At 37.6% G+C, this 24,640-nt stretch overlaps 2 protein-coding genes across 4 annotated transcripts in view; one reads left to right on the forward strand and one right to left on the reverse strand.

Annotated features, from left to right (window-relative positions):
- The window catches only part of ptpn11b (protein tyrosine phosphatase non-receptor type 11b), a 28,644-nt gene extending 14,780 nt beyond the window's left edge, over positions 1-13,864 (forward strand). For both annotated transcript variants that reach the window (XM_039651955.2, XM_039651956.2), the window contains exons 3-16: positions 3,786-3,980; positions 4,631-4,823; positions 4,919-5,035; positions 5,718-5,831; positions 6,162-6,258; positions 6,351-6,430; positions 6,562-6,717; positions 6,932-7,063; positions 7,240-7,394; positions 8,395-8,462; positions 8,548-8,699; positions 9,512-9,612; positions 9,876-9,990; positions 11,141-13,864. In XM_039651955.2, the coding sequence (XP_039507889.2) occupies positions 3,786-3,980; positions 4,631-4,823; positions 4,919-5,035; positions 5,718-5,831; positions 6,162-6,258; positions 6,351-6,430; positions 6,562-6,717; positions 6,932-7,063; positions 7,240-7,394; positions 8,395-8,462; positions 8,548-8,699; positions 9,512-9,612; positions 9,876-9,957 (1,642 nt within the window). In that variant the 3' untranslated portion in view covers positions 9,958-9,990; positions 11,141-13,864. The remainder of the gene's footprint in view (positions 1-3,785; positions 3,981-4,630; positions 4,824-4,918; positions 5,036-5,717; positions 5,832-6,161; positions 6,259-6,350; positions 6,431-6,561; positions 6,718-6,931; positions 7,064-7,239; positions 7,395-8,394; positions 8,463-8,547; positions 8,700-9,511; positions 9,613-9,875; positions 9,991-11,140) is intronic.
- Positions 13,865-14,677: 813 nt separating this feature from the next.
- On the reverse strand, positions 14,678-18,916 carry rnf223 (ring finger protein 223). Of its 2 annotated transcripts, none has more exons than XM_039651957.2 (2): positions 18,640-18,916; positions 14,678-15,614 (listed from the first exon to the last, which is right to left on the reverse strand). In XM_039651957.2, the coding sequence occupies exon 2, from the start codon at positions 15,568-15,570 to the stop codon at positions 14,923-14,925; it is 648 nt and encodes a 215-aa protein (XP_039507891.1). In that variant the 5' UTR covers positions 15,571-15,614; positions 18,640-18,916; the 3' UTR covers positions 14,678-14,922. The 2 variants fall into 2 exon arrangements, with proteins under 2 accessions (XP_039507891.1, XP_088980231.1); XM_089124105.1 differs by lacking the exon at positions 18,640-18,916 and adding an exon at positions 16,950-17,431.
- Positions 18,917-24,640: the final 5,724 nt, after the last annotated feature.

The raw sequence follows: 24,640 nt of genomic DNA on the forward strand, positions 1-24,640 counted from the left end.
ATTTATCAGTATTGAAAAAAATATAATCAACATTACTTTGCCTTGACCACCAAAAACCTTTTTTTTTTTTTGTTCAAACAATGAAATGGTATTATATTATATTTAATTTTAAATTGGTGCAGAATTAATGTAGAAATTACTCTTGACTTTTTTGTGTAGTCTTTAAGTATTTTTACTTTTTGGCTTTGGCCCATATTTGTATTTAAATATAGGTCATTCCCTCTCAAGTGGTCAAAAAATTGTAAAGTCAGTTGCTTGACCATTTTTAATGTTCCATTTTTTGAGTGATTTCCTCTATGTATTGGTATTTTTATTGTTTTGGAATACCAATATAATATAATATAATGGAATCACAAATAATAATAATAATCTTATTTTTTCCACAAATGATCAAGCAACCTCTTTTGGACCACTTGGGATGACCCATAATTATAGCATGACACATTAAAATACTTGATTGGTTGGTCAGTTGCATCATTTGAATGAATATTTTTGTAAAATTGCCATGAAATTTTCCAAACATTTTCCAAAGTTAAATTCTAATATGTTTTTAGCTCATGTCAGGGTCCTGATTTCCCTGTCAAGATTTATCTATGATAAGTCATGATATTTGTGAATATCACAAATATAAAGCTCATGAAACTATACGGCGCAGGCTAGATCGGACCTTAACTCAATCTGTGGAATCACATTATTCTCTGTAGGGCACAGCTGATTGGTTCCTGCTGTATCAGTAGCCAATGAGCTTGCTGCTCAACCTTCAAACACTGGTCAGCATTTCCTGTAGCAGTTCAGCGCACTTTCAGAAACCCTCAATCCACCCCAGCTCCATAGTAGATCTGCTACGGGTATGCTATATTGTACCGCAGCAACATGTCTTCCTGAATGTTGTGTATGTATAGACCTTATGTAGCCTCACCCCTTTTCAGCTCTGTGCTCATTGTCTTTCATCTTCTGGTCTGTATTTTCACATATTTATGCAAGCTTGTTTCTCTGGCGCATAAGGTCTATTGACAGTAGTCCTGTACTTGCTCTGCAGCAGCAGCAATAACAGCAGCAACAGCAGCAGCGAACATATCACATTGATGATAACATATTGTCACATCCATTACCATGCTAAACACTCCAAGAGTTGTCATGACAGAAAGACCATGACTAATGTAGACCCAGCAAAACAAACAAATAAACATAATTTCGAATGCATCAATACAAGAGATACTCAGACATCATCAGCAAGTCTCGCTGCTGTTCTGTCTCTCAGACCTAATGTAGGCAGATGAGACCTTAATTACAAAGTTATGAGGAAAAGTCTTCGACTTTTACGGTGCATTATTAGATAAAGGAAGGAGTTATTTGGCCAAATGGACACCTAGGGACTTCAATGCATTATGTTCCCCTACTCCATGCTTCTGTTTCTCTTATCTGTCTCTCACCATTTTTCCTGGGTGGAAACTATTGCTCAGCGTCTGCACTATTGTTAACCGTTAAGTTGCGGACAGAAAGCTGGGAGCCGAGTCAGATGAATGGCTCGCGGCGCTGCAGTGTAACATATGATGTGTCAGGGCCAGGTGAAATATGTCAGGGGTTGTTTCCTGTCTGCCTGTTATGTCTATCAGGAGCAGGGAACAGGAAGTGACCCTCTAAAACTGTTTTCACATTCACAGAGGATAGTTTTGGGTTAAAGTTTCACTATGACTTCTGCTCTACTAACGATCAATCCGTGTGAAGAAAATGAAGTGAACGTCTATTTTATAGTATCGTTTTGTGTAACCCGAGGCCCACTTGTAGAAAATTGTTCCCCAGCCAAATGGTTATTTCACAATCAACTTGTGGCAAATGCATAGTCTAAACATAATTTAGACAGTCTAATAAATGGACCATTGTAAAATGAATTGTTCATCCCAATAGGACCACTTCACCCATAAAGGAAAATGATCCCATGATTTAAATGTACTCACCCTCAAGCCATAAATGTATGACTTTCTTCTTTTTGCCTAATACAATCAGGGTTATATTAAATTTATAAATTATTTATTTAAGAAAAGGTGCACTAATATGAAGACAAATGTATTTGAAGAATGACATGATTGTGTTTATTTCATTTGTATTTAAAAATCATCCACATAATGTGCCGCCACATTGAATTCTGGGGAAAACATATTATTTTAAGCACCCAACTTCTGTAGAGGGGCTCAATATAGCAGGATTGTGTTTCTGTCTTATTTTCTGGCTTTAGCAGGAAAATCAATGACTGTAGCCACAGCTCTGTCATTCTACTCTGACTCTGGACATAGAACCTCATGCAAATGATTGAATCACATTCACACATTCAGAACATTTGCATTTGAGGATAAGGAATCTGACAGGGTGCTAGCATACTCTAAAAATTGCTGGGTTGTTTTAACCCAACTTTGGGTCAAATATGGATGGACAAACCATTGGGTTGCATTTTGTAAATTACATTTTTTAACCCAACGTCTGACCCAAAGTTGGGTTAAAACAACCAGCAGTTTTAGAGTGCAGTCTATCATCAAACAAGCAAAAAAGTTTTCTAATTATGACATCATTTTATTTTTAGAATTATTATTATAAAAAATAAAAAAACAATAGAAGTGTACAGTATGACTTGATTTAGACGTCCTTCAATGTAGGCAAACTTGTGATTGCATTAGAGCCAGAGCACAGAGAGACGCTCATCTGCTGCAGTCAGCAGCCATTAGCCCCTCACTGCTGAGACCGTGCTGCTCTGCCTCCTCTCTTACCTCCAGAATGCAATTACACTGTGCAGAGTGCAATTTTCATGAGCCAGGCCAGGATAGAGCCATGGATGCCTAGAGAAAGCCAGAGAAATTAAACATTTAGATTGGTTTCTGTCAGATTTTTTTTTTATTTAGATTTTTTTTTGCAGTTATATATATATATATATATAAATTACAGTATGTGTGTGTGTGTGTGTGTGTCTGTTTGAGCTGAATTGCAATAGTTGTGATCCGCTCACGAAGCGTAAGTTGTGGTTTTGCGCCTGAGCACAGCTGATTTATATCTACGCAGGTGTTCCTCTCTACTTTTTCCATACTGTGCCATTTGAAGCTGACAGTTTTGGTGAGAGTATACCTGAAGTCTGTTAAGAGTCATGTTCTATTTACTATAGAACTTTGGTTGCTCCAAAACACTTTGTCCCTCATTTTAACTTTGGAACTTTCATAATGTTTTTTTTTTTCTTTGTATTCATAAAACTGTGTTTTTTTTATTACTACTGTATTTAATTAAAATGTTGCATATTCATATTTTCATTACAGACGATTATACGATTAATTTTGAATCGTGATTATTTATTTCAACCTTTTGAAAAGCAAATAAAAGTAAAAGAACTTGCTTGCAAATCAAAAACAGGTTTGGATTTACATTAAAGATTGATTTCTTAAAATAAATTACAACAATTTAGAATAAGCTGCATATCTTACTGCCAAAATGTAATTTTATGATGACTAAAAGTTCATAAAGCTTTTGCTGGAAAATGATGACATGTGAAGATGTGCACTGAATTTTTTTTTTTTTTTTAATTATCAGCTTAAGACTACTAATTCACTCTCGCTTTGGAAAATAGATTTCTGTACCTTTGTTAGATATTTACATCAGCATTTAGCCTGGTTTAAAGTGTCAGTTTTCAGTGCCAACCTCCTAACTGTTATCTGTCTTTTCCATCTTTTCCATCCTGTCTGTCATCCCTCATATCCCCACCCCCTGCATTTCCCTGTTGTGTCCCATCTGTTTGTTCTGGGCAGGAGGAACGATGAGGTCACCCATATTAAAATCCAGAACTCGGGGGACTATTATGACCTGTACGGAGGGGAGAAATTCGCCACTCTGGCTGAATTGGTTCAATACTACACCGAGCAGCACGACCTCCTGCGAGAACGCAACGGAGATGTCATCGAGCTGAAATACCCCCTCAACTGCAAAGATCCCACATCTGAGAGGTACGGCAGCTCCAGATCTACCCGGAGCTCTTACAGCTCGACGGTGACATTAGTGTGGACAGAAGAAATCCTGCCCCCTAGTGTTCAAACCCTTTGAGGTCCAGTCTCACTCTCATTTTAGAGTCTAGTATACTTTTTAACTTCCTTCACCTGTGTTTAATGTTTATACACCGTCTATATTGTGCAACGTCCTCTAGGTTGTGAAATCAAAGTGAAATATGTATATATATATTAAACATTGTAGATGCAAACACATTTGCTTTCAAAGATTATATTTGGCTGGTTTTTTGTGGTTTTTCCAGCATGTGAGCGAACGCCTCCCACACATATCCTCATATCATAACAACTCTCACAGTCTTTACATTCGCAAGCACATTTTCCAACCACAAAATATAGTCTGCACTATAGTTTCTATAGTGAAAGTTGGAAATGTGAACAGTTTTGCAGGTGACAATTAAAGTAGGCGTTTTTATGTGTGGAGGCAAACATTAATAATCCATTATATTACAATGAGAAGGTTTGCATACTGTATGAAATTGCGGAAAACATGTGTTTACTCTTTACAATATTCAAATGTATTTTTCATAATCCATTTTGGCGGTACATTATGTGCATTTCTGTGCTTCATTGTTGTGTTTTGCATGTCTCAGGTGGTATCATGGGCATCTTTCGGGGAGAGATGCTGAAAAGCTCCTCATGGAGAAGGGTAAATCCGGCAGCTTCCTGGTGAGAGAGAGTCAGAGTAAACCGGGAGACTTTGTGCTTTCCGTCCTCACTAATGAAGAAAAGCATGAAAACGTAGACCGCAAGACTAAAGTCACCCATGTCATGATCCGTTATCAGGTAAAAAATGCAGTAAAAACGTCACAATTTTCTCAAGAAAATAAAAATCTGTATTTCTTTTAAAGAGAAGCTGGTTTGTCTGTTCTCTTTACCAGGATGGGAAATATGATGTAGGAGGAGGGGAGAGGTTTGACACTTTAGCGGATTTAGTGGAGCATTATAAGAAAAACCCCATGGTGGAGAAGAGTGGAATTGTTGTGCACCTTAAACAGGTGAGTAAATTAAACCAAGCCTGACAGAAAAAAAAAATAAAAATGCGTTAATTACAAATGCAAAACAAGTACAATGCAATAAAATACAATACCGTTATTCAGCAAGGATGCATTCAATTGTTTAAAAGTGACTGACAAGACAAATATAATGTTAAATAAATGTTAATTCTAATTTAAATAAATGTTTTAACTTTCTATGTATCAAAGATTTTTTATCATGGTTTCCACAAAAGTATTAAGACACACGACATTGATTTTTAACATAATAATAAGAAAAAGTTTCTTGAGCAGCAAATCAGCATATTAAAATGATTTCTGAAGGATCATGTGACACTGAAGACTAGAGTAATGATACTGATCATTCAGCTTTACCATTACATTTAAAAAAGTAATTAAAATAGAAACAAAATATATACAATTTGAATATATCACAAATGGACTGTATTTTAATAAGATACTTTTTTCTTACCTACTCCAAACTTTTAAATGGTAGTGCACTGTAAATACATACTATATTATTTGTATACTATATCATTTGATACCTAACAAACCAAATTTCATTATTAACATTTTGTTTTAAAATATTTAGCTGTTTGTGCTGTATTTCTTGATAGATTTAAGGTACTTTTTGTCTTTTATACATATTTATATATATATTTTGTTCTTTCTTTATATGTTCAAGCCATTTAATGCCACTAGGATAAATGCAGCAAACATTGAAAACCGGGTACGGGAATTAAATAAAGTAGCTGACAACTCAGAGAAACCCAAGCAAGGCTTCTGGGAAGAATTTGAGGTATTTCTGTCCATATTCATTTGTCTACTCATATTTTCTGTTCATCATAGGATGTGGTGATTCAGTCCAGCGTACTTTCCGCTGTAATACACTCATTAAACCTCAGAGGACTGTTTGATACGAGAGCTGTTTATAAAAAGACTCTCTGCTTGCTGACCTCTTAAACTGCAGTTCCTGTTTGGCGCTAACTGTCCAGATAAGGGGGACGTTCCTGCAGGGGGTGCTGACTTAACATAACGTCTCATTACGCTGCAAAGTTGGGATGAATACTTTTCAAGGGTCCATTGCTCGAAGCCACATTTCTTTATCTTGTCCCCTGTTGTTCTGTAGGTTTTACAGCAGCAAGAATGTAAACTCCTTTACCCCAGGAAAGAGGGGCAGAGACCCGAAAATAAAAACAAGAACAGATATAAGAACATACTACCATGTGAGTAAAGGTGTCATAATGGACAGACACATTTCATAATTAAACGCGATAGAGCAACCGTTAATCTCCATGACTCATTTTCTCTGTTGCAGTTGACACCACTCGAGTGCAGATCAAGGAGGTGGATTCTGATGCGCTAGGCTCCGATTACATCAATGCTAACTATATCCGAGTAAGCCGGTTCACTCATAATGCTTGCATGTCAATATTAATGTCAAGCTTTTTCTGGGTTCCTGGAACTGTGATCAATATTTTGCATGTTCTTTATCATTCTGAGTGTTGTCCTCATTGATTTTGTTTTAGAGCATGAATGAAGAAGGTTGTCATGTGGATGAAGGTAAAGTGTTCATCGCCACTCAGGGTTGCCTTCAGAACACCGTCCTAGACTTCTGGAAAATGGTGTATCAGGAAAACACTCATGTTATTGTCATGACAACCAAGGAGATGGAGAGAGGACGGGTGAGATCCAGCCCTGGATGATGCAATGTTTTGTAGGATTTGAACACACAATTTCCTCTGAAATGATATAAAATGTACACAGTTAATCATGACTATTACATGTTTTAAAAAAATGCAAACTTTAGTGATGTTTTTCATTGAAAATATTTTAAAATGGATTACTAATGTAACAAAGATTATATTTTGGAACTGAAAACGTAAATTCTATCTATAGAATAAGTGTGTGCGGTACTGGCCGGACTTAAATTCAACAAAGGAGTTTGGGAAGGTGTGTGTGAAGAACATTGAGGAACACACAGCTCAGGACTACATACGGCGAGAGCTTGAAGTCACGCGTCTAGACAGGGTAAGAGCACCGTGATGACAGTTGAGATGACGGTACCAGACTTTTGACCTTTTTGTTTACAGAAGCAACTTATTTTAGTGACTTTAAACATGTATTATGTTACATTTTTGTTGTCTTTTTTTCCCTTAATTTTCTTTGATAATAATTTTGTGTCATTTTTCATCTATGGTTTATAGAGAGAGCCTCCCAGGTGTGTCTGGCACTATCAGTACCTGAGCTGGCCTGACCATGGTGTTCCTAATGAACCAGGAGGAGTCTTGAGCTTCCTGGAGCAAGTGAACAGAACCCAGAGCGCCATTCCAGAGAGTGGACCGATCGTGGTTCACTGCAGGTACTGCACACCTCACTCAGCCCCACATGATCAACTCCTTATCTTGAGTAATGTAGTCTTAAAAGAGTAGTTCACCTTTAAAAAAAAAACTTTTGCTGATAATTTACTCACTCCCATGTCATCCAAGATGTCCACGTCTTTCTTTCTTCAGTCGAAAAGAAATTAAGGTTTTTGATGAAAACATTGCAAGGTTTTTCTCCATATAATGCACTTTACTGGGAACCAAACGGTTCGAGGTCCAAAAGACAGTTTCAGTGCAAACTGTTCAAAGGCCTTTAAATGATTCCAGACGATGAATAAGAGTCTTATCAAGTGAAATGATCGCTCATTTAAGGAAAAAAGCTCAAATGGTCGCCTTGCTCTGTCTGTTCTGTGATGCGCGTTTGTGCCTCTCTATTCGAACTCGTTCATCAAAATGAACGAATCTTTTTCAATTCGTTCATTTCGTTCGTTGAATGAACCAAATGATTTGAAAAAAAGATTCTTTCATTTTGATAAACGAGTTTGAACAGGAGAGTCACGAACGCGCATCACAGAACAGAGCAAGGCGAGCATTTGAGCTTATAAAACTTAAACTTTGTTAGTTTTTTTTTTTTTTAATGAGTGATCTTTTCGCTTGATAAGACTCTTATTCATCGTCTGGAATCATTTAAAGCCCTTTGAACAGTTTGCAGTTTGCACTGAAAGTGTCTTTTGGACCTTGAACCGTTTGGTTACCAGTAAAGTGCATTATATGGAGAAAAATCCTGGAATATTTTCATCAAAAACCTTAATTTCTTTTCGACTGAAGAAAGAAAGACATGGACATCTTGGATGACATGGGAGTGAGTAAATTATCAGCAAAAGTTGTTTTAAAGTGAACTACTCCTTTAAGAGTGTTGTTATTATTATTATAAAGAATTACTGTGCTGAATTGCTTGTATTATTTATTTGAAAATACAAGGTTTTCCCTCATTGTGTACTCCGTAATCTAAACTTCCATTTGTCACTGTCATTCTAGTGCAGGGATTGGAAGAACAGGCACAATTATTGTGATTGACATCCTTATCGACATCATAAACAGACAAGGTAACTGTTTCATACAGATTGATCTCTGTTATGAATTGTATGCCTCTTGATGATAAAATATAACACAACTGAGCGTACTGTTCAGGTTTGGACTGTGACATTGACATCCCTAAGACCATTCAGAGAGTGCGCCAGCAACGATCCGGTATGGTTCAGACCGAGGCCCAGTACAAGTTCATCTACATGGCTGTTCAGCAATACATTGACACCGCTCAGAAGAGACTGGAAGAGGAGCAGGTACTTGAACACTTCTTTGCAACTGATGCTACTGTGACATGTTTGGGCCCTGATTACACCTGCTATTAAGATGCGTTTTAGTCGATCGGATCACAAGTGGACAACGCTAAATACAGGTGTAAACAGGGTCTAAAACGTTTTGATCTTGCCCACTTTCGACCACTTCAAGAGGTTGTCGAAAACGCACTTGATCGGATTGCTTTCCTAGTGTAAATATGTAATTTGTGTGAGCCTATTTTGTCCAATGGATCGAAAGATCTGAAAAAAAAGACCTTTTTTTGGACTGTTAATGTTTTGTCAAAAGTAAATTTATATGAGGAGTTTGACTAAACATTAAATCTTTTTTGTGCTAGAGATGAGTAAAGAGCGCTGTTGCAAAAAGTTATTACAAACCACTGTTAAGTTTAAATTTTTGTTAATGTTTTTTTTTGGGGGGGGGGAACTCACCAAGGCTGTATATTGTATGTTTATTTGACCCTTTCCTATGATGATAAAGCTGAATGATCAGTATCATTATTCCAGTGTCACATGATCCTTCAGAAATCATTCTAATATGATTGTGTTCAATTTCGGACTGTTATCAATGTTGTAACTGTTTACGTAATATTTTATTAATGTGCTGCTTAATATTTGTGTGGAAACCATGATAAAAGTCCAACTTTGAAAGTTCAAAAGAACAAGTGTATGTGTATATCGTTATGAGTGTTATATCCACACAATTGCCAAATCCAATAATAGCATATTATTTAGTTTTTTTGAATGAATTAACATGTTAACTACAAAGAATGTTGTTGTTTATTTACCTTTTTTAGAGGAATAAAACGAAGGAGAGAGAATACTCTAACATCAAGTACCCACAGATGTCAAATGCCAGAGCCAAGCCAAACATGAGCTCGTCTCGCTCTTCATCTGTGTAAGTGCTGATTTCCTGTTTTGCACACAAACACACTGTTTAAAAAAACAAAATGGCCCACACAGTGTTTCTTTAGATGAACTGTACTATCTCCCATACTTCCTCAATTCTAAAAGTATTTGTTCCTATGTGAATCATTTTGTGTCAAAAGGGTTCTGACGCTGCTGTGAGTCAGTTGTTCTAGAAGAATAAAAACAATATGCAACTTCAGCACATCAAATCATAAAATCTGTTTTCACATTTTCTTTTCAACTCTTCCACAGAATGAATGACGACTCCGGAGTGTATGAGAATCTGAACATCAAAAATCCAAAGGGCTCCACCAGCAGTAACACTAGGAGATAAGCCATGTGGGCTGCTGTCTCAGGGACTCTGGGAGTATGTTTTTCCACCCTCGCTCTCACAGTGTTACACATTGGTGCAGATATGCTTATGTTTGAACACACACACACACACACAGAGAGATATGAATGCACACACCTGCATCAAGGCTGTTGAAGTAGAGAGACGAGTAGGAGAAAGACAGTAAGGAACAAGTGGGGGTGGGAATTGTGTCTTTGTTGCAGCCCACCAGAACAAAAAGTATATTCTTACAGAATGGCAATGTTTGCCAAATGGCTTTGAAAATAACACCATACTTCAAAGAATATGCACAGCAACTGTACTTAGTATGCTTTCTAAATACCTTCTGTATAAATGAATAAATATATAACATGGAATCTAAATAATAATATAATAAAATAATAGTAAAACAACATATTTTATTAAAAATAACAATAATCTTTCTTGTGTTTTTTTAAGATTTCTATTTAACATAAATGTTCTTTCAAACTTTGATTGATTAAAATAACAGCATCAATATTATTTAAAAGAATCTTAAGCACCAAATTGACATTTTAGATTGATTTCTAAATGATCATATGACATGAAAATTCAGCTTTGCCATCACTGGATTAAATTACATGTTAAAATATGTTCAAATAGAAAACAGTTATTTTAAATTGTAATAATTTTTCACATTATTGATCTTTTTCCTGTATTTTTTGTTTTTGGTGAGCATAAGAGACTTATTTCAGAAACATCTTACCGACTTTACTTTTTATGACCGATGACTGTTCACACTGACAGCCAAAATCCAAATGTAGACATATCTGACTGAAATATTATTTGTAGAGTTAATAATACAAACCGACACAAGTCACATCCATATGTGGTTTGTTTCAGTTAAAAAAAAAATCTAAATATGAATAGTGTTATGTTACATTACACAAATATTTTTTGGTCTTTCAGAATGTGGCACATTGTACTCTAGATAAAGGGGGATAAGTAGGGATGTGTCAATACAATTTTCTCTTTCTACACTGACAGCTTGGTTCTCTCTCAGCCTTTGTAGAAGAAAGTCATTTGACATCCTGCTGACGCCTACATCATTACTATAGCAACCAAAGTACTGTAGATACACCAGTGTGAAAGTAACACAACTGCTAAAACAATGCGTCACTAAACGTTCTGGTCTTTTGCTTTGCAGTTCCAGCAGAGGTGCTGTGTAGAAGCACCTGATCATGGAACGGTACTGGGAGGGGGGGGGGGGACAAGCAGCGCTTACGCTGAGGTGACACCGTCAGCCGCTCGGCTGGAGATTCCACGACATCTCCAACAGCTCCTCTCTTCATTTCCTGACTGACTACGTCTGAGAAACTCACACTCCGAAACCAAGTGCCTGATTAGCAGCCGAAATTGTTCCGGCAAAGGACGTGTGACTTGGTGCTTTCGCTCCCCGCTTCTAGTCTAACAAGCCTACACTGCACTAAGCTACATGATGGTTTGATTATGTGTGAAATAAATTTGAAAATTAATATTTACACTCAGTGACATAACTTTGGATGAAGCTACGCTCTTTCCATGCTGTCTACGGCTGTTTCCAGACCTTGCTTTGTCTACTGGATATCGTCTACTGTAACCAAAGAACTCTGATATATATATATATATACGTACTGTATATATCTCTCAGTTTCTCTGCTGAGTGATACTCGCGGCACGGTGATTTAAGAAGACGAGAACTGCACCGCCTGGCCTAAAGAATCCCTCTTTTCTTTTCAGAGGATATGAGAGTTGATTGGTCAAAGTTCGACCAATGAATCGGATACTAGATGTAAGTAGGCGTTTTAAATGGACTGATTTGGTACAGTGTGGTTGAATCTATACAGTATGTGCCAATTAGCAGCCTGTACATCATATTAGTGAAAGTTTCTGCTTTAAAGCTGTTTTTATTGAGCATTACCTCCAGGCTAATGAACAAGTCAGAGGGAGACAAGTGCTACTGTCAATCAAAGGCTTATCAACCAATCAGGCTGCCTCTTCATCAGCCGGCTCCTCCTCCTATGCGTTGACTTTCTTGTTCTGAATGCATCAGGTGAGCCTTTATTAGTTTTGTTTTGTTTGTTTGTTAACTATGATTCCTTTAGAGCAGTCGTATCTTTTGTCGTGATATTTGTGAATGTGATCATGAAATCTAGGCCTGGCATTTTTGAATATAATGCATTTCTCTTAATATTTTTATTCCACATTTTCCTCAGAGAAGACACATTAAGCTCTTTTATCACATATAAACAGGGTATGTGTGTATTTCGGTGTTATAAATAGCCTGATAAAGCTCTTTACTTCATAGTGGGTTGCGATCGCACAGAGGAGGCCTTTGAATGAAATAACGTAAAATGAAAAGCGTGATATTACTAAAGATCACATCAGGCCGAGCCGTTGACGTGAACTGGATTTCGTTGGAGACTTCAGCTAAAAATGAGGCAGGCCAGATGGCCCTCAGCTAAGATTAAAGAATAGATTTGTGTGGGGCGAAAAAAGTAATTTAAAAGATGGCTGTAATCCAGACGTGGCTATTATTGGGTGAGGTCAGCAGTGATGTCATAAGATGTTATATATATATATACACAGTACCGTTCAAAATTTTAAGGTCAGTAAGATTTTTTTATTAGGTTACGAGCACTAAGGGTGCAAGGACCCTATTTGAATTGCTTTGTTAAATTATTTTTTTAATTTTAAAGAAATGAATACTCTTTTTTTTTCCAGTTTCCACAACAGCATAAACATTTTCAACATGGATAGTATTAATAATAAATGTTTTTTGAGCAATTATTTCTGAAGACTGGAGTAATGATGCTGGGAACTCAGCTTTGACATCACAAGAAATAAATTACATTTTAAAATGTTAAAATAGAAAAGAGTTGTAATAATATCTCACAATATTACAGTTTTGACTATTTTGATTATATAAATGCAGCGTTGGTGAGCATAAGAGACTTGTTCTAAGAAGTGTGCATGTTGGCTTAGATAAAGCAGGACATGATGTATGTGATTAATCACGGCGTCTGTGAAAGGTTACATGAGGGGATCTGTGATGGCATGAGCTGTAGAGATGCCATGCGTGTTTGAGGGAGGCCAGGGTCTGCTTTTTTTGCACTTGGAAGGATAAAATGTACTAGAGAATCGGTTTGCTAGGTAATAAAAGCAATGTCACTGCATATGATAATCATTGTCCTTGGAATGACTGACTGATTGAATGAATTGTATGTGATTTATGCACCTGATCATGTGAGAGCAATGTGCTACTGGTGTCTGAACGCTTGGAAACTGTTCATTTGCTGTTTTTTTTCCCTCTGTGAAAATGGGTAAAAGGTCAAAAACTGAGTGACATATTAAGACTTGAACTGCTGAAAGGTATAGTGTCCATGGCTGCCAGAATGTCCTTTTGTTCGGAGGTATATATAATGAATATCTGTTGATTTGACATCAGTGTAGTGTTTTGCGTTTAATTATTTGTTGTAAATTATACATTTCACTTGTTTGTCAATACAGTGATGGAAATATTCAAAGCTGTTTAGCATATTGTTTTAGAATGATTTGTTAACATTTATTATTAATTATTATACATGACATCAACAGTTATAAAACTCTGCTCGCTTTATAACAATTTTGAAGTCTTCTCTTTAAATTTACTTGAATACTATGTTGTTGGTGGGTTGTTGTTTTTTAATCTCAGTTGGTGATCGGTAGGTTTGATCTGAATCGTGTTGTGCTGACTGTCCTTGTGTGGTAAAGACTGTGTTTCCTCTTGCACTGGTTCAGCCTAAAATGCCTTTTGCCCTTGAAAATACAGCCGATGTATTGTCTTGCATCTCAAATGAGAATACAGGATTAGTTATTGAATAATAAAGCATACACTGGGAACTTTCAACAAGTTGTCTCTGACTCATTTCACGTTACAAACAGCTACTGCCCCATATATTATTTCCTTTCCTCTTTATAATTTCCTTCTCTCTTTAGGGTATATTAATGAATAATATCTTGACATTTCGTTTCTCATAAAAACACCTGGAAGTAGTAAGCTAGCTAATAATCCATCCCTACAAAACAAACACACACACATGGTGGAGCAGTTTACATGAGTGTGGGTGTGACTGTTCACAGGACACGTCGCTGTAGGGCTTAGGTTTCAAACGGTTATTCTTTGAGGCTTGTTTTGTTTAACCGTCCCTGAGCAGGAAGTGATAAATTACGGCCACGTTAATCTGTTTGCTTTTTCTTTTCTGCCCGTGTTATCAGTGATATCACATATATTGCGCCTATTAAAATTGAAAAACAGTCCATGTCACCATTCCTTTAACTTCCGTGTGCCGTTTGCAGCTACAGTTATTTTTTTATTTTTTAAACAAAAACATTTCATGGATGGAATACAATGAAATAAAATATGTACAAGTAGAAAACATTAAGTTTTTTTTTTTGGATTAAGTTCACATTTTTCATCGCTTGTTGAAGTTTTGTGGGCAAAATCCAGTCTTTCAATAGAAATCCATGCGAATGGGAGTTTTTCCCCATGCAGATTTCACTCGTGTTCATGTTGGTCACGTAATAGATTAGAAATAGAAAGCTGCTTGCTTTGGTTTGAAAGTGACTTCTGTGTGAGCAGTGCTTCATGTATCGCTACAGGCTACACCATTGACAACGGACCTTTTTTTTTACACTCTTTTTGCTGTTGTTTTTCAAAAAAAAATTGTTTTGATCAATGTAGGCAGACATTTAGCCATCAGTCAGTTTTGTCATGCACTGGCTAAGCTTTGCCACAAGATATAATAATGATACTGATGCAGTTCCTCAGTCTCTACAGCAGCATTGCTGTTTGTTAACTCTTTTAGCACCCAACAGGCTTAGCAAGGACGTATGGAGGTAAACGGACACCAACCAACCTGGTTTTGCAAGTCCGACATCCATCTAGACATGTCTGTCTCACTCATGTTACTAATGTGAGTTTGGTACTGTAGTAGAAGCTGTAGTAGTAGGCATCTGCAGGTTATGGGACGAACAACGCACGGAGCCCGTCGTGACGATGCACTGCAAGGGCCACAAAATGATCCCCAGCAGCAACAACATAAGGAATATAAAGATCAGCAAACGCTTCCAGTCCATCAACCGTTCCAGAAGCCCAAGTCGTGGTCGAGTTTGGGATGAAGGTACGCCACTTTGCCCACTGGCCCCAATATCGACGCAGATGCAGAACGCTGGCAGGCCTGGCATGTCTATCGGCCGCTGGTAGCACAACCTCTCCCCGTCCAGCCACACAGGCTCTTCCTGCTGCTGGTTGGCGGGCAGGCGACACAGCACCTCCTGGCTGGTGGTCAAAGCTGGAGGCCCCCTTTTTGGGATGGTAGTGGGGTGGCGGCAGAAGGGGCAGGAGATTTTAGAGTTTTGAGGGTCCAAGGAGGTAGCCATGATGCGGGAAAGGCACTCAAGGCAGAAGGTGTGAGTGCAGTCCAGCTGTTTTGGCGTTTTGAAGACATTGTCATAGGTGCTGAAGCAGATGGAGCACTCGGGATGAGAGCCTGCCTTCTCCAGGTCAGTTTCCAGCAGGACCCCCTGGGTGTGCCACACCACTGGGCTCGGCTCCATCTCACCGGAATGTGGTCTTCCACCTTCTTCCTATTGCGGATTCACTAGAACGGGCGAGACAAACATTTAAAAGTCACCTCTAGGTTCATTGTATAGGCTTTAGAGCAAAACTAGGTCACAGCTTATAAAATAAACATTCACCACCAGGTGATTTATGATGGTTTGTGTATGGACAACACTGAGAATATATTTGTATGGACATGAGTGTGCAAACAGAAAGGGCACACAGAACAGGCCTGAGCAAGATGACGGTTCAAAGTAAACATCATGCCTTTGTCTGACTCTTTGCCCTTTAACAGACTTAACTGTGACTTTGAGTTGGTCATCGGTTCTACAAAGTTCTACTCAAGGGCTAGTTACTGTGCATACACTGTTACAAATGGTAGTGCATTGTTTTGCTGCCCACCTGTGTTACTTTGTTTTATATCATATACGCTCACAAAAATAAAGGTTCTTCAGTGGTTCTTCCTTTAAATAGTTTTTTTTAACTGTTATATTATATTTTAGGAGATTACCTGCATGTCCTGATTTCTGTTTTTTTTTTTTTTCAGATTTGTATGCAACATGACATCATGACTTTTGTGTAAACATTATCTCTACGCATTTTGAGCTATCCGTGTGTATGCGTGTATGTCTACGCCATTAATGTCCGAGTGATTCCGTGTGTTTGTACACGCCGTCAAATGTCCGATCGAAACGAACAAAATGTAGATCTACATCTGGTCTTTTTTTTCCCTAGGATGGTAGGGGAACACTCATAAATGCCATTAACCCCAGTGACGGGTAGGTTTAGGGACGGGGTTGAGGTAAGTCATATATTTATATATACAGTAATAACGGTAAGTCAACGGCGTTCATAAACACGCAAAAAAGCGATTATGCGTGTTGATAGCACGCCAAAAATGGAAATACGAATTGGCCTGTCATACACACGCTACTTCATGAGATCAGTCTGAACGGTTTCTAGGTTGATACACCAGTACATGGTGTTTTCTGAAGATATATACAATAAAAGGTTATTAAAAAACAATATTCAATGGTTCTTTATGTTTAGCAAAGAATCATGAACCCTTTTCACTCATTTATAGGGTTTTTTAGTCTCTGTATACTTCTTTGAGGTTAAAACATTCTTAATGTTACACTTTATAGGTTCTTCAGACCAACATATTGTTTTGTGGGTTCTTTTACTGTACGATTTTCTGAAGAACAGAATATTTTTTTAGTTCAAAAATCAACGATATTTTGTCACTAAATTAGGTTTTTTAAATTTTATTACAAAAGTTCTTGGCTTTCTGAAGAATCAAATGTTTATAAAGTTCTGTGGCGTTAACCTGTAAAAAAGTGTTCTAATTTTGATCTATTTTTAAAGGTGTACATACGTTAAGTAAAGGTCAAGACCACTTGAAAGAGCCAATGTTGGTAAGACACAGACTGCTTTGTTGTCCTTGTTTCTGCCAACGTCAGCACCACTGTCCTTCAGAAACCCTTTCTAGGCTCTCTAAAAGTCATCGCTCCACTGGGCCAGGCATTCGAAGATGAGAAGAATTTTATCAACAAACAGCTCACTACATTTTATAACACACAAGTATTTCTCAGAGCCCATCCTGAGCTAAATAACATGTGCATCTAATCTAGCCTCTCTTTTAAGTGGTTTTGTTCCTGCATAGGTTCAGGCAGGGGTTTGGTTGAGAGCAGATGGCCTGTTCACAAGCCCTTCAGCGCAGTCCCGTGCATGTGTGTGTGTTTCTTTCTCCATCCCTGCACTGCACAAAGCTCCTGTTTGTTCTCCATTATATTGGTGTGCCTTTGGCATTCCTGGAGAACAGGCCGGTGCCCAGGCAGCCAGTCTCTCAGCACTGTGTAAAACCCCTTCGGCTCAGAGCACCTGCGGTCCCAGTCCTTTCTATCTTCTTTCACGGTCTACACCTCAACGTATAACTGTTTGATAGTCATTAGTGCACAAGTTCATCGTTACTCATTAACTCAACCGCCTCCATTATTCCCCAGGAAAAACACAACAAGGGTTGACAATGTTCTTGACCTGATTCTCCGTAAGTGTGTGTGATGCTTGAACTTTCACATGACACCCTCACATCTACAGACCCTCTGTTTGATAACACCGGCCATTAGGGAAAGATAAGGAGGGGTTTGGAAGTAGCTCCACTAATTTTAAGTGTAGGCTGCAGCCCAAGGACAAAACTGCAGTTAGTTAACGTTGCAAGCTAACTAAGTCCAAATTATGTTCTTTTATCAGGGAAAGGTCATAAACAGTTTAAGTGAACCCCATATTTCATTTACATAAATGGCTTCATTAGCATTCTGTCAGTTTATTCAATGTCCATGTCTTGTGTGCATGGCTAAAAACTAAATCTCAAATGCTTTTTTAAAAATCTTGTCATCGTTTTACCTTAAACAGACACAAACTGTAAATTAGATTTTACATGTATCTTTATTTGTCGAGACCGGATATTTACTTGATAATGAACATTTCCCCTATTTTTATATGTAGATTAACTTTGCCATTTAACAATAATTTTAAAGTAATCTTTAAAAATACTAATAAATTAATAATTGTGACAGCTAATTCACTTGTAGTATTTAAAACAGTTTGATTATTTAATGTAAATATTTTATATTTAATCTGATTTTCAAATCACATGCATACTGTATACTGTGTGTGTATATATATATAGTCTGGTTTTATGATTATCAGATTTTTTGTGTTTTGTTATGCATGCACCACCCTCAAAGTTTTATCAGACCTCTGATAACACTTCTCCCCTTTGACTTGCAGTTAATGAACTTTAGTCATGCACCCTATTATTTTCAATCCAACTCATAAAATTTGAAATACCAGTCGTACTTTAGTCTCAATCGTATCTGGAGTTTGCTTTCAGATATTGCTAGATTATTAGTAGGCCTACTCCAGATATTAGAATCACACCGTAGGCAGTTAAAGTCCCTTTGGGTATTGGCTTTGAGTATACTTCCATTTCCAAATGGCTGCCCCTCTCTGTATCAGCTAAAGCTACACCACATGTGGCTGACAAACATTGCTCACGTTCTTACCTGTTCTGACGACTTGAGCTTTAGTGTTATCCCTGTTCCAGTGATTCTTCTTTTATCTTCTCATCACTTCACCTCCCTAAGGACACAAATGCATTATCAGCTCAGGAGCTGTCAGCAATCCTCTTGATAATGCAATGTCCTCCTTTTAGGAGTCTTTTAAAAGTGGAGCTGAACGCAGGTGGGCTGCCGATGCCTGTTGAGCTCCTTCTCTGTGTCTCGTGTCCACTCTCACCTGCCTCAATTTATCCACCCTCTCTCAGCACTCGCTATGGAAATGACATTGATAGGCAGGAACAATAACACGGCCTTGAGGGAGTGCCAGAGACGGGGGAGGAGGAGGGCTGGGAAGAAAGAAAGCATATTCATAGTATAATGAATATGCTTTCCAAATAAATAATTGAACATTTCAAGTAGACACTCTTAAGTTAGCATTTTAGCTTCACACATGAGACCATAATCAGCAAACATGCTTCAGAAAGTGTGTCAATAACTTGGGCTGCTCATTAGAATGTATGAAGAGACAGTTAGTAGTTTTTCATGTCGATCCAGTCAATGTGCGCACAAAAAAGCTACATATCAGTGCCAAAGCGAACGTTGTAGCCTTAGAAAAGGCTAACACACGAATGGACGAATGGTCATCTACGCCTAGCCTAATAGCGCCTCATTTTTGTTTAGGTTTTGTATCATTAACTCATTGCTAAGATAATCACATTCGTGAATTAAGCTTGTAAAAGCTTCTTGATTTGAGTCGTATTGTCTTTAAAATTCTCTGGAAACTGGATAGCATTAGATAAACAGTATCATTTACAGCCACTTGTCTTGACTGTTATAGGGAAGAGATGGAAACATTGATAATGTATCATAACATGGAGCTGTTTGTTGGTTTTACCTGTACATGATGACCCTCTGGTTATAGGCACAAGCACAAATATCTCTCTATGGCAAAAAAAAAAAAAGGACTGGTTCAGTTCATGTTTAGTCTGAGGTTTCACAGAATTTTGCTTAGAAAAGAAAAACTGAATTAGATAAAAACAATAGGCCTACATTCAGTTTGACCCATAGGAAGCCAGGCAGTTAATGTGAGATGGCAATGATAAAAAACAATCACGTCACAAACATCGAAAGAATAATCAATTCAGTAATGTGCTCTTTAATACGATTCAACCTGTACATGTAAACAGACAATGAAAACAAAGTACCTATAGTGAGCCAAACTGATGGTAATCTGTTGATCTAATATAACCTAATCCTCAATAGTCAATATCAAGTCCTCCACTTCCAGACGCTTGTCATTCCTCTGCATCTCATTCCGCAGGAATGTGGAGAATGCATGGCCGAAACTTCTCGGAAGGTCTCACATGAACACACAACAATGCTTGCCCAATTACCCGTGAAACACTGATGGGGCTAAATAAAGGCATTTGGGACTCTTTAACTGACTTCATGTCAGTGATAAATGACATCAACTCCTTATGAGGCAAAGCAAAATAACAACAAAACAAAATCACACTATTTGTAGTGGAATGTTCTTATTTCAATATTCAGTCAAATGGAACTCAGGTTGTTGTGGATTAATATGGTTTAGTTATCCAATTATTAATTCTATTTTTATTTATTTTTTTCAGAAAGTATAACTCTCTCTTTACTATCATGATACTGAATAATGTGATAAGATGTAGTAGAAAGTCTAAAAATAGCATAAAAATAGCAATTATATATAAAAATGGTAAATTCTGAGCTGTTTAATACAGCTAATATGATTTCTTTTTTAATATAAATAATTAAAAAATAATGTTACTTCAATGGCTGTTAACATTTAGTGCTCTTATTCTTTTAGAAATAGAAACATTTGGGAAATCCTCCCCTTAGAGTAATTAATTTCACAATTAATAACCAAAACATGTTATATTTTCCGAAAGGTATATGGTTACGGTCACTGTTGTCAAAATGTTTGTGCACTGGCATGTCTCATGATCCACATAATAATACAGAGTAGGCCAATCTGATAATATGGAGAGAACATTATATGGAGCACAAGTTCACCAGTGTCAACCACCTAAAAGATTACAGTACTGTTGGAAAACGTGGAAGTACTGGCTGCTCTGTCATGCATGTGAATGTGAGTCTAACCAACAAGAGCATCTGGCTCGACAGCTTCAGAGTCGGGGGAGTGTGTGTGTGTGTGTGTGTGTGTGGCATCTTACCTGTATCTTTACTGGAACAATACAACTAACGGCTGTCACCCTACCCCACACTAACACGGAAACAACTCATAATTATGGATGCCAATCAAGATTTCTGTTAAGATTCCCTTGATATCCTGACAGCAGAGGACAGGTACGACTGCTTTTATCATCAGACAACCAACTGCAAGTCTCCTAGCCAGAAATGTGTGAGGGTGAGGACTGCTGCGTCCTTTCCAGGGCTAGTTTGACGATTTGAAATTGCACTTCAATGGAAAAACTAAAAATGCACAGACAAAAATAGAATGTTTAATTGGATGCCATCAAAACACTAAAAAAATAGTTCAGGGTTGAAGTTATATATTTATGGCATGCTAAATGGGAATAGTCACGTTTTGCCACATGCACTTTGGCCTATGTCTAGTGTGGCCAATTAAGCCATAAACCTTACTTTTATTCAATGTGTTGTTTGAATTGTATATTAATCAATTTGTATTATTTTGATCCACAAAATCAATGTAACTATCAATTTTTGTGGTCGTTTTTGGTGTGGTTAATGTATTATTATCCACATGTGCACCTGGAGCGATTTCAGCATTTACATTAACCAGCTTTACACCCAAAGTTTATTCAAATTAAAATCACATCTGAAGTTAAAGACCAAATTCAAGCAAAGGAGGAATTAGTATCCATTTCTGGCACATATGTACTGTAAAACAGCAAAGAGATGATTATAATGCTCATTATAGATCCTGAATAGTTCTACAACGGAATAGTAGTTCTTACTGCAGCAATTCTGCTTTTATCTTTCTTTGGATTAATAATTATTATCTTTAGCGACCTGCATTTTCAGTTCCATAAACTCCATAGTTTTCAAAAATTCCTTGCAAACTGGTTTCGTAAGCTTCACAAGGATAGACACCACAAATGACTTTTAAAGAGGTGGTAGAACCTGAAATATCTCGGTTGTGGGTTCAAACCATGCAAGGGATGCTTTACTTTAATCACAATCCGTCCCTGAGAAAAACTTGAGTGGGTCTTTAAGAAGTGCAAATAAGCAGAATCAATTGAAATAAAAAATAAAATCTCTGTCTGAGGTTTAATAGGCTATCAAAATGTCTGTGCAATATGAGGACAGAATATAGCTGAATGGCTGTTAGATTAAATACAGATCTCTTTATACGGCATACCTTCACAGTCCATTTGAACTGAATCACTGTTTAAAGTTTAACAGTTGCACATTTGAAATATCGAATGCATTTATAATATATGGAGTCACTTGGTTCACTTCTGACCCTGATTTAGGAAGTCCATTTGCATAAAACATTTTGGTTAATGAATCAAGACCTTGGAGCTGTGCATCACATCTTTCACAATTTTAGAGCAAGTACATAACCAGCCAGTGTTCAAAACTCTCTGCTATCTGTACACAAAAAGAAGTCATGGCTAGTATAAACAATATTGTGTGTGAGTATGTTGGAGGTGGAGATTTACAGCCTTTTCTCACAGCACTTGATATAATGAAACTTATTCATTTGATGGCAGATCCAGAAAGGTACAAATGATTCACCCGTTGTAAAATGCAAAAGACTTTGGACTGATAGTTTGGAAAAAGAGACTGTAACCGGGCCCATACGAAAACAAGAATACATATCTGAAGGGCTTTAAAGTCACGCAATGCTGATGTTGTTAACATTAACAATTTGACAACAAAGTATCCACAAGTTTCCGAGGGGCGCTCCTGTAAAAAATAAAGTGGGTGAAACTTCCGGTGACGCGGCGGAAGTAGCATTCCAATGGTATTTTGTGTGTTAGTTAGCGAAGAGGCTAGCTGTTTTTCGGAGAATTATTTTACTATTTAAAGACGCAAATCTTTATGAGAGATGTCGTTACGGAGCTCAGGGACAACATGTGCTGCTCGCGGTTGTATGTATAACCGGACTAAACTAATTTAGTGGCTTAAACGGGATTGTTTTGAACATAAGCTGAAAACTAAATCAGAGTGATTCTGCCAGAGCCAGTCTCTGATCCTGCCAACGACTGTAGTTTCCATCACCTCCCAAAAGACGACGAATCTTCCTGTGTACATTTGTTTAAATTCTTAATGTTCTATAAACTCTATCAGCATGTGTTTGGCTGTTCTCTACTGATGTTACACCTAAACTCAGGATCAAAGCCTGTGTTGACAGAATACCAAATGTGCCAGTTAATGTATTCAAGTAGCACATTCATTTATAATTTTGAATAAACTCCAAAGCACAATGACTAAGTGTGTATTTTTTATTTTAATTGTTTGTCAGCTCACACAACTGTCTGTCACCATGCCTTGATGAGTATTGATTATTAATAATGTTATTATAATACTCCCAATCAACTACTGCGGAGGGTAAAGGTACTGTTATTTCACCCTTTTTAATTTCGTTGAGGTTGTGTTCCCACATCGTTAGCTAGTTTGGATCGCTATAACTTGAATGACTGTCAACTGTTGAATGAACGAGTGTCAAGCATGTCAAATCGCGCTTTGTTTACTTCCAACCGGAAGTCGCGCCCACTTTTGACGCAAGGCCTCATGGGGCGTAGGAAACTTGTGGAAAGTATAATTTGCACAGTTTGAAGTGATTTGATGAGCGATCGTAAGATTTAATCAGTGCAATTTACTGCAATGCTTTTTTTCAGTTGGTCAGTACAAAAGTGGATGTTTCTTATTCAGATTACAATTTAGGGTGAAAATTATTATGTTGGTCATACATCCAAAAAATGTAATCTGTGACAGTATCCACACCGGCGCGGCGACTGACAGCCGCACATTCTCCTCGCAACATAACATCATGACTTTTGCGTAAACATAGGCCTACACTCCACTTTTTATCTACACATTTTCAGCTATCCGCGTATATACGTGTCTATGCGTGTGTGTCTACGCCGTGTAATGTCCTAGTGATTCCACTTAAATGTAAATGTAAACGAAACGAAGCAATATGTAGATCTACATCTGGGGAGCGATATTTTTTTTCCTAGGATGTAACTTAGGGGAAGACTCGTAAATGCTATTAACCCCAGTGACGGGTAGGTTTAGGGACGTGGTTGGGGTAGGTCCTATATTTATACAGTAATGTAACGTTAAGTCAACGGCGTTCATAAACACACTGAAAAGCGATTATGCGTGTTGATAGCACTCCAAAAATGAAAATACGAATTGGCGTGTCATACATATGCCATTTCATGCACGCTGTGCCGTGTCGAATTCACGTAAAGTTGATAATTCCGCGAATAAGTGCAATTGCAGATTACGAACAGAGATGGCGACAAAGGGGAAAAACTGTGGACTGCAACTTTAATGTAGGTTCAAATTCATAATTAACCTATATTGCAACTAAAGCAATGCTGACAACCCAGCAAACAGGGAATGTCCACACAACTGGATCTGGTGAATATTTTTCCAATAACTTTAATAGAACAAAGTAGATTTATCTGGTTTCAAATGTTGTGATTATTCCTTGATCAAATTAATTTTAAAAGGTTCTCATCATGGTGAGATATCATCTGGGCACTGGCTTTACCAGTGGGCCTATTTGCATGTTTTTGTTTGTTCTTTCATGTTCAGTTTTCACTAGACCAGTGCTATATTCAAGCTAGGTTCATGAAAACGAGATGAACCGGTTTGAGTGCAGGTGTCCTTCAGTCATGTCTGGGGGAAAAGCAATGGGCTATATGCACGCATAAGTTCCGCATTTGACGCAAGGATGCTCGTCCATTTCCGGTTGTGGAGATTTAAGCGGAGGAGAACCGAGGAAAACGGGATTATGGCAGAGTCTTCA

Source organism: Pimephales promelas, chromosome 20 (genome assembly GCF_988280905.1).
Source record: "Pimephales promelas chromosome 20, fPimPro1.hap1.1, whole genome shotgun sequence".
In the NCBI taxonomy this organism is placed as follows: domain Eukaryota; kingdom Metazoa; phylum Chordata; class Actinopteri; order Cypriniformes; family Leuciscidae; genus Pimephales; species Pimephales promelas.